A 9,419-nucleotide genomic window follows, 5' to 3' on the forward strand; every position below is an offset into this window, starting at 1 on the left:
CTGCCACCAGTGTGCCCTCACCCACAGCGGTGGACATCTCAGCTCCTGCACCCACACAACCAGGCTCCCTAGGCTGTGAGAACACCCCTCCACATAGAGGGAGCCACTGCACCTCCCCAGGTGCTGGGTCTCACAGAGGCTGATGTCCCCTTGTGCTTGGCCAGCCAGTGGGACACAGCTCCTGCACTTCCTCTGGCTGGTGGAAGCTACAGCTGCCAGGTAAATGTTAAACATGAGAAAGCCATGGGCTACCTTCTTGGGCTCATTCAGCTGCCACTCTGGATGGCAGGTGGAGGCTTTTTTAGCCCTGAAGCCCACCCTGATTGTGGGCTTCAAAACAGGGTTCATGAACACCCTGAAGGAAGCCACTCTGAAATAATTTGCCTTTAAGGGGAAAAATATCTCTTGGCTTCCTATTCATTAGAGTTGGGTCGACGTTCTGAAGCAGAAGGGCTTTTTCCCTTATGAAACACACTGTTAAGCCTTCCTATAACACAGTCCCCACACACACCTCACTGCAAAACTCTGATGCAACAGTACCCACACTCTAGAAAAGAATGAAGCACTCATGCAGAGAAGAAGAAAGAAACCATTTTTATTCTTGAGACACTGAAGTCTTGTTACAGCATCTAGCTGCATCCCCCTGACTGATTTTGCCTGCACGAGTATGGATTTCAACAGGGTAGGGCACCAGATACAAACCAGGAGACCACCACGGGAGGTAAGTAGCCATTTACAATGAGTCAGAGCACATGGCAAGTGTAACTCAGAGAGGGATTTTCCAGGGACCAGTCCGCCCTGCCAGGAGACTCAAGGAGCTGGCGAGGTGATCTTGCTTCCTAGAAAAGGCACTTTCCGGGACCGGAGTTGGTATAGAAGGAGAAATGGAGGCAGCAGGAGGAAGTACTGGGAGAAAGGGAGGGAGATGCTTCCCAATTTAAACCATTATGTGTCGTGATGGGGCAGTGGTGAGAACGGGTGGGTTATTTTCAGTGTATCAGAAGAAGCAGCCAAGGCCACCTGCCGGCCTGTGCATTGACCAAGGCTGGCACAGAGCCCTGGCACCCTCAGGAAGGGCTGCAAGGGCTGTGACCAGCCACAGTGGCAGGAGGGAGCAGCGTGGTGGGCATGGCCCACCTGGAGACTGGTGCAGGAGGCAAGGGGACGGGAAGGGGGAAGGCAAACTGGGTGAACTCATTCTGTCCATTCCTTCTTGATGGACAGGTTCCACTCCCAGGTGAGATGGTCATGCTTGTCATCATCCGTGAAGAAGGACTTGTTGTGATAGGTACCTCGAGCCAGCATTCCCTTAGGAGCCTCTTCAATAGGCGTCAAGAACTCATATTCCTCTGGCCGTGGCCCATAGCTGCCAACCATGAACGTGGCTTTGTCCACTAGGAGAAAACAATCCACAAGGAATGAGCTCCTCAGGTGGGGAAATGATAATGCAGACAAGAAGGCAAGAGCATAAGACAGAAAGGAAGCAGATGGAGAGAAAGGGATGGTAGTCAACAAGGGGAACACTCAGTGGAGGCAGCGAGAAAGCAGGCAAGTGAAACACCAGGACTGCTGGAAGGATAAATGGATGGATGGGCAGATAGACAGGCACTTCAGTCTGCACCCTCACAAACGTGCATGCTGCAGAAGGGGAGTGACCACCAGAACACATGGCTAGAGGTCTTTCTTGATCCCCTGCTACTTCTCTTTTCTGGTGAGAAGATGCTACTTGTGTGCTTAATGGACTTCAGCCTTAGTGGTGGTTGCTTGCAGAAAATGCAAATGTGGGATGTGTGTGCAAAATGTGGCTTTCCTCTGCCAAGCCCAGATGTGGCACCACTGTAAAATCACAAGAGGTCATGGGCAAGCACAATATCTGCATGGACATTGGGAAGGGTTTCAGAGCAGCTCTAAATTTTACCAAGTACATCTGGAAGGACTTTCATGGCTGACAAACTCCACAAGGGCTGAGCCACTCTTCAAATGCTGGTGGGGGAGGTGAAAAGCACTATACAGAGGAAATCTGTGGCAAACACCGTCTAAGCAGTGTCTCTGGGGATGTTTCTGCTGCAGATGGTGGTGCAGCAAACAGACACCAGAGCTGGCTTGCAACGAGTTCACACAGGCACAGGAAACAGTTGGCCTGGGTGACACAAAGTGCAGGGTAATGCACTCTGCCAAGAAGTCTCATCTCCTGCATGGCAAGAGAGGCTCTGTCCTGGCCCAAATCTGCAGGGACACTTCTTTGAGCAAGAGTAGGAGCATGGGTGTACAGGGCGTGATGGTCTCTTACTCACCTTTCACTCCTGTCCGGTAGGTATGCTGCACGTATTTCAGTCCCGACACAATGTCCCTGTTTACCTGAAAAAAGTGACCAGAATTAAGAGTCACCAGGAGGGTTTTCATCCTCTGTCTGCTGTTTTTCGCTCCTTAGATGTCCATCTTGGATCTCTACACCACTGCTCTCAAGGGCTCAGCACAGAACACATTGTGGGAAGCCCTAACATCACTTCTCCACATGCACCCAGAGACCTACAAATCCTCAGTGTGTTTGAGGGCATCTCTTGCCTTTCCCCATCCTTCCCCTGACTTTGAAGCTGACTGGAGCATGTAAGTCAGATTCTCAGAATAGGCTGATGAGGACAAAGCAAAGTGAAGCAGTGAGGTCCCAGTTAATAGCTTCCATATGGAAAACCAGGGGTGGGTGACTGGAGTCATCCCTTCAGAACAAACAGGTGGACAAGATTCACTGAGCTCTCCCAGATGCCCTCTAAACTCAATGGGGAGCTGGCTCCTCAAGAGATGGAGAGCACCATTTTGTTAATAATCTTTCTTCAAATCTCCCAGGGACAGCTTGTATGTATCCCTTTGCTGTCCCTATCCACCATCACCGCCTTCCTGCAGCACTGTTCAATCTGGTAACAAGATGGGCAGATCCTTTTACATCCTGGGGAGAATCCACATGGTGCCAGTTCTTACAAGCATTGGGACTGAGGGAGAGGGTTAGAGTAGCTCATCTGTCTCCAAGCATCTCCTATCAGCAGGGCTCAGATACAGACGGAAATATTTCACAGCACAAAAGAGAAATGGAGGTGTCTCTGAGGACAAAGCCATCTCTGAGACAGCAAGTGAGCCTCAGAGAGGGAGGGAAATCTTTCCTGCAGAACCCATACATTAACAGTTTCCCTGATCTGGTTCAGGAGAGCTATTCTCCTTCCTTTTGTACTCTCTGCCAAACCCAGCTTTGCCTGCAGCGAACATCTGTGGAGGTGATCACTTCAGTGACAGATGCCACACTACAACGTGATCAAGTTTCATTTTCAGCTGGGAACAGAAGAAATGGCTGACACAGTGGTTAATGGGAGGAGGGGAGAAATTAGCCTACTTGGGCATATTGTGACACAGAAAAATTCAGATATCTTCAGCCAAATGCTAAATCTTTTCTATGCATTCAAGTTCAGCAATACTGACTGAACCCCGAACCAGTACCTTATGGAAGGCCACTATGTCTTCTTCTTCCTTTCCATTCCCACTCTCTGTGAATTAAAGACTAAAACTCAAGCCAAACTCAGCCAAAAACTACCTTTTTCACTTCCAAACAATCTGTTGTTCACCATAATGGGTGGACAGAAGGCAACTTCTTCCAAGGGGTGGGCAAGCAGACATAATGCTCTGGAAAGGCCCAGTTCCTCATTGGGTAGCACGACACCTAAAACTAGGGGACCTTTACCAAGGCCCAGCTTTTCCAGTTCTAGATATCTGATAGACTGCTGGTGACTGGCTTCAGCAACTGAGGAGAAGCAACCAGAAGGAAAAAAACTCACTTTGAAGTGGATCTTAACTCTGTATTCAACTCCTTCCTTTAATACAAAGGTCTCTTTCTTGAGCGCTTCAAGGTCACCTGCAAGGAGAGGATCAAGCCATTAGCTAGAGGTGTCACAGGGAGAAGAGACCACCCACAGGGGGATGGGGCTGGGACTGGTGTTGGAGGTGAGGATCACTCCAAAAGACTGCACACCTGCAAAAAGAGTGCGCAGTGGGTATAAGGAACTGCGCAGTGAGCACACACAAGCAAAACTGCCTGCACCTGAGCACGTGTACATGTATGTGTCGGTGTCCACATCTGCACCGAAAATGCCCTAACAACCCTTGGAGACACGGGTCTGGGCACACACGTAAATGAATTTACATGCAGACCTGTTGTGAGCTACCTGCAGGAGGGTATTGTGCTCCAGCCATACCCAGCCCCAGTTTTGGGTGAGCTGAGCGTGTTTCACAGCCCCTGCCCGGCCCGCGAGGCCAGGCGGGCGCTGCGCGGTTTCGGCTGAGCAGGAAGCCTCTCGGCTGCTGCGGGCCCAGCTTCCCCTTGCGCAGAAAAGCCCATATAAGGTGAAGCCTGGTCCTCTCCCCGCGTGCCCCGGGGCCGGAACTGCAGCATTTCTTGGTTCTGAAGTTTCACAACAGCCCGCTGCCCGAATGCATGCGTGTCCCTGGTGCTCACGAGCTTAGCTGATAGGAAGTAAGAGGAGGCAGCAGAACCCCAGGAGCTACTAGGGCAATCCAAAAGAAGAGAAAGACCCTCAACACTTTCCTGTTGCATTTCCTTTTTCATACAAATGCACTTTAAAATAAAAAGCGAGGCTACAACACCCTCAGGATTCCTCTAAAACCCACTGTAGTATTCCAAGGACAAAGTCCCTTTCAATTTGAAGCATGCCGGGGCCTTTGCTTCCTCCCCTGTGTGCCCAGTGAGAGCCCATGCCTACCTGTAAGGTCCATGGTGATCGGTCCTGGGGCAGAGTCACACACCAGGGTGAGCCGGGTGACCACCACGTTGGGAGCTGTTGGATCTGCGGGGAGGAAAGGCAGGGGGAGGCTCTCAGGTTGCGAAATTAAGTGTTTGGGGGGAAAGTGAAGAAGAAATGCCACTGACTTCCCACTCAGAGACTACACAAAGCACCCAGCACCCAGTACCAGCAACACCAGACTTCTCTTAGCACAACAGGACCATGCATCTACCCCAGATGCTCAACACAGATCCCTCCAGCCACCATTCCAATACACAGGAGGTCTTTTCCCTACAGGTGACTCCCCTCTTAAAATCATTTTGAGTAGCAAGGTCCTGTTTCAGCACAGGCTGGTCCCCTCACATTTCAAACCCTTCAGGAGTCCTCCAAGGCCCACATACCCTCACCACAAGCCCCTTCCTGATGCTATCACTCATTGCTACCTTGCAGGTAATGATCGGAGCATTTTCTCTGCCTCCTCTTTAAGCATCTCCCCACCTTCCCGTAGCCAGTCCTCCATCAGAAGCAGTGTCTGGTCAGACAAGCTCCCTCTTCTCTGAGGCCACCTTGCCCCATCCCCTAGGCACACTGTTGCTGTGCATCTCCCTACATCTCCCATTCCTACAGGATGCTCAGCCTACCTGCCACCACAGGTCCATCTCCCAGCAGGGACTTCTTGTATTTAGCAAGGCTCTCATCATCTTTGTCCAACTCTTGCAGCTCCTGCAGTGTTTTCTGGGGAGGAGGTTTGTAGTTCAGTTTCCCATCCAGCTCATCGTCGTCTTCCTCCACATGAGGCTCTTGGGTCTTCTCAGTCATGATCACTTGGTCTGGGTAGCAGAGAGGAGCAGTCAGTGGTATTGCTCTGCAGGGGAACAGCGTCCCTGGGAGCACGTTGTGGGTCAGTCCCCAGGCAGTCAGGCAGGCACCTGCCTGGCGCTGAACTCAGCGGGATCGTCAAAGGCAAATGGCGACAGCGATCGGCTGCAATCCCGACACTGCTGTGCTGATATCGAGGCTCGAACACAACCCCCTCCTGCCCCCACTCCTCTCCCTGCAGGCACCGCGCACACGCAGACTTACACCAGCCTTCCCTCGCGGGGAGGAGGCGCGGGAGCGGAGGCTGAAACCGGCGTGATTTACAGCTGCTCTGCAGCACCATCGCTGGCCGGCAAGCCTGCAATTACAAGCCACCGCACGAGGCTTCAGCGCCTGCCAGAGATCTCACACAAAGAGCTACAGCCACGCAGCAGGGCACAGAGACATGAATGTAACCAAGGATGGGTGTTGCATTCGACCTCTTGTTCTAAGCCAGCAGTCAGGCAGCGTTTCATGAAAAGATCAAGTACCTGACATCTGCTCCCTTACACTAGCAAGTTTGCTAAAGCCCTCAAAGAAACACACACACTTCGGGCTATCTGCTGGCATCCCTGTTGTTTGCTCCTGGGAACAGCTCACCTCACACCCCTCAGGTCTCCTTCCTGCTAAGGAAGGAAGTACGAGGGTGACTGCATCGAGCCCAGCTGCAGAGCTGCCCCGCATACCTGCGCTTCATCCGCAGGGCTTCTCGGAAAAGAGAGGCAGGAAGGCTGGGGCTCGCAGCCACACACTCAGCACAGCCAGGTTATGTGATGCTGAGTGCTGGCAGAGTGAAACAGCTTGGGTAGCATCCCAAACAGGAGCTGGAGAAGGGAAAGGGTGATGGGCAGCCTGGCAGAGGGCACAAGATGGAGAAAGAGAAGACAAAGGCAAGCAAAAAGGAGGGAGAGGTGAGCAGCACTGCGCCAGGTCCCCTCTGTCAGCTGCCTGCCTGGCAGAGCCAGCCGCATGGTCCTAACCTCCTTCCCGTCCTCCAGAGAAAGGCAAAAAGACAAAGCCATGCCCTCCGGCGCCAGTGGGTGTTGCAAATGGCCAAGCTGCTCCTTGCTGTTTGACAGCAAGGTGATGTGGTTGAGCTACACAGACCATTCAGTTCACTTCAGCTTATCCTTACATTAACTCCTTCTCTGAGGCTGTCTCTGCTAGAAATTCACTTTTTGCCTGGTTCCTTGCAATTCCCCCATCAAGCCCTTTATACCTCTGTACAGCTGTGGCCATAATGCTCCCAGAATTTCCCAGAAGGGAGCTACCAGGATCGTTTTCTCATTCATTGAAACAGAACGGAAATAAATAAATAAATAAATAAATAAATATGCAACAGTTCACAGTGAATCAGCAAGTGGAACCAGGCAGCAATGAGTAATATGCGGACCTCCCAATGTAATCCCAGCACAGGTGAGACCAGAGAAAAACATTCAAGGAGGCATATATCAGCAAGGGCACATTACAGAGGGACAGAGAAGGACCGAGCAGCACAAGAAGGAGCGTACTCAGCCGGGCATGCTAATGGATAACGGTTCTGATGCAAGACTGCTTTGCAACAGCGTGTTGCTGTGAGTCAGGAACTAGTGCAGGGGGGCAGCTGGGAAATAAAAGGAAATCCCAGCTCAACTGGACAGGAAGAGAAGCGCGTCCCAGCAGCCAAATGCCCTAGGCTGAGTTCATGCCCATTCCTGGCTCCAGGAGTGCAGAGGACCTGCGTACCATGGGAAAGGCACCTGAGTTTGTCCTAATGAGGAAGGAAACCAGCAGCTCCCCGCCAGAACCACAGAACAGAGTTGTCTGCCTGCCCCTGTCCTCCACATATCAAGGCTGTGGTTTAATCACAGGAGGAGGAGAGACCCAGAAGGAGAGACAGATCCCACCAGCCACATGCACAGAGGGGGCAGAGTCAGGGTCGGACCAGCTGACTGCTGCCCATCCCTCAGACCTTCCCTTTACATCTCACCTGCCGCAGACTTTCCCTCCCAGCCCAGGGGGCAGCTCACTTGAAGCGGGGATGCTTTTAGGCTTTGAAAACCTCCCAGAGGGGTACAGAGGCAGCCTGCTGTGCCAGTGGCAAGAGCCATGCAGAACGGCACCAGCCACGCTGCCTGGCAGGAACAACCCCCAGCTCAGGAGCGCCTTTGCAAGATGGCACCGATCAGACCCCACTCGGGTGCTTCTCCCCAAGCTGTGGGCCTGACCCTGCCTTCCTACGATGCCCCCAGGCAGGGAGGTGATCATGAAGAAAGCTCACATTCCCGCTGCCCCTGCCCTTGTCTTGCAGGCAACAGCTGCCTGAGGCTGGGAAGAGCTGCAGGTAGTGGGGAGAGCTGGAGCTGGGAACAGCCCTGGGCTCTGAAGCTGCTCTCCCCAGCTCTGGGGACTCTGCAAGCAGAGGGATGCTACAGAGCTCAGGAACACTGAGTCTCCGTGGGTAAGCGTGTCAGCGCCCACCTGTCAGCGTGCCGGGCTCCCAGTACCACTAACCAGGCCATGGGCTCTGCTGGCACAGAGACCCCCTGTGCCTCAGGCCATGAGACATATTAAAAGCAAAAAGCATTAACCCCATAAATGTTTTACGCAAGGAGAGATCTGGCTGATTTGTGCCCTGCTCTGCCCTATTCTTCTTGCTTCCCCACAGCCCTAACCCGCAGCTTTGCATTGCCTGTGCTTCCGAGGCCCAGGAGCTCCCAGGCAGCAGGAGGGCTGCATTAGGGACCCCCAGAGATGGCTGCAGGAGGACACGGAGGGATTGTGCTCTCACAGTCGGCACTGCCTGTGCCGGGGTGGGGGCTGCCCTCTCTCCTGCAGCATTTGGGGACAGGGGGCTGCAGACAGGGTGGGTGGTGGGCACCTCCTCAGCCCCCCACCCCGCTGTCACAGGGCACGAGGTGGGGTATCACAGGGGCAACATTTTATCCACGCTCCCTCTGCGCATCAAATTCACCCCCCAAACCTCCCCCCGACCCAGAACTTATCTCCGGTTAGCGGCTTTGGCAGGGGGGCAGCAATTTTCTACCACGGGGGAGCTCCGCGCCTGCCCGCCCAGCGCCCCCCATCCCACCCCCAGGGGTGCGAGGGCAGAGGGGGAGCCCAGCGCCTGCCAGCCCCGGCACCCTCGGGTGCCAGGCAGGGGTTCCCCCTCCGCCGCCATCCCCTTGCCCGTGCCAGTGCCCACCCGCCACCCTGGGGGGCACAGGGGCCGCCCCCCGTTCCTCTGCCCCTCCGCCCATCTCCATCCCTCCCAGCCCAACTTCCCCCGAGGATGCGGGCAGGGCCCTGACCTCCCTGCCCGTCTCCCCGGGCGGTGGAGCCGCAAGCCAGAACAAAGGCGCAAAGTTGCGGGGCGCAGCATCTCGCCCCCTCCCCGGCCCCCCCGACCCGCGGTCGGTCCCCCCCCGCCCGGGTCCGCACTCACTGCCTGCGCGGCTCCTGCCTCCGGGGTCCTCCTCTGCTCGCAGCGCTCCGCTTTCAGCTTTGGCAGTTGGAGCAGGAAGGAAGTTGGTGGAAAAAAAAAAAATAACACTCACACGCTCAAAAAAAAAAAAAAAAAAAAAAAAAAAGCCACCACCAACCCACTCGAAGAGGAAGCCCCGAGACGCGGCCAGGCTCCGCATGCCGCGGAGCTCCGCGCACGGGGGCGCAGCGCCCTGCCCCGCTTTGTCTGCGCTGCGCGCCTCCTGCGCCGCTTTGTCCCCTGCGCGGCCCCGGGCTCTTTGTGCCCGCTGCTGCACCTGGGGGTGGCCCTTTGTTTTTCAGCCCCGGTTTTAG

At 54.3% G+C, this 9,419-nt stretch overlaps 1 protein-coding gene across 1 annotated transcript; it reads right to left on the reverse strand.

Annotated features, from left to right (window-relative positions):
- Positions 1–575: 575 nt before the first annotated feature.
- On the reverse strand, positions 576–9,226 carry ARHGDIB (Rho GDP dissociation inhibitor beta). The gene is made up of 6 exons (XM_038169407.2): positions 9,067–9,226; positions 5,426–5,614; positions 4,764–4,847; positions 3,822–3,898; positions 2,295–2,358; positions 576–1,394 (listed from the first exon to the last, which is right to left on the reverse strand). The coding sequence occupies exons 2-6, from the start codon at positions 5,601–5,603 to the stop codon at positions 1,195–1,197; spliced, it is 603 nt and encodes a 200-aa protein (XP_038025335.1). The 5' UTR covers positions 5,604–5,614; positions 9,067–9,226; the 3' UTR covers positions 576–1,194.
- Between the last annotated feature and the right edge of the window lie 193 nt (positions 9,227–9,419).

This window comes from Anas platyrhynchos, chromosome 1 (genome assembly GCF_047663525.1).
Source record: "Anas platyrhynchos isolate ZD024472 breed Pekin duck chromosome 1, IASCAAS_PekinDuck_T2T, whole genome shotgun sequence".
NCBI classification, from domain to species: Eukaryota; Metazoa; Chordata; class Aves; order Anseriformes; family Anatidae; genus Anas; species Anas platyrhynchos.

Bases quoted from the DNA above. Each gene is read 5' to 3' on its own strand.
- ARHGDIB (XM_038169407.2), bottom strand. From the start codon at position 5,603: ATGACTGAGAAGACCCAAGAGCCTCATGTGGAGGAAGACGACGATGAG. The intron at 3,899-4,763 runs GTAGGCATGGGC...CTCTCCTTGCAG, and splicing joins GATCACCATGGACCTTACAG to GTGACCTTGAAGCGCTCAAG. The intron at 1,395-2,294 runs GTGAGTAAGAGA...GTTTTCTCCTAG, and splicing joins CTACCGGACAGGAGTGAAAG to TGGACAAAGCCACGTTCATG.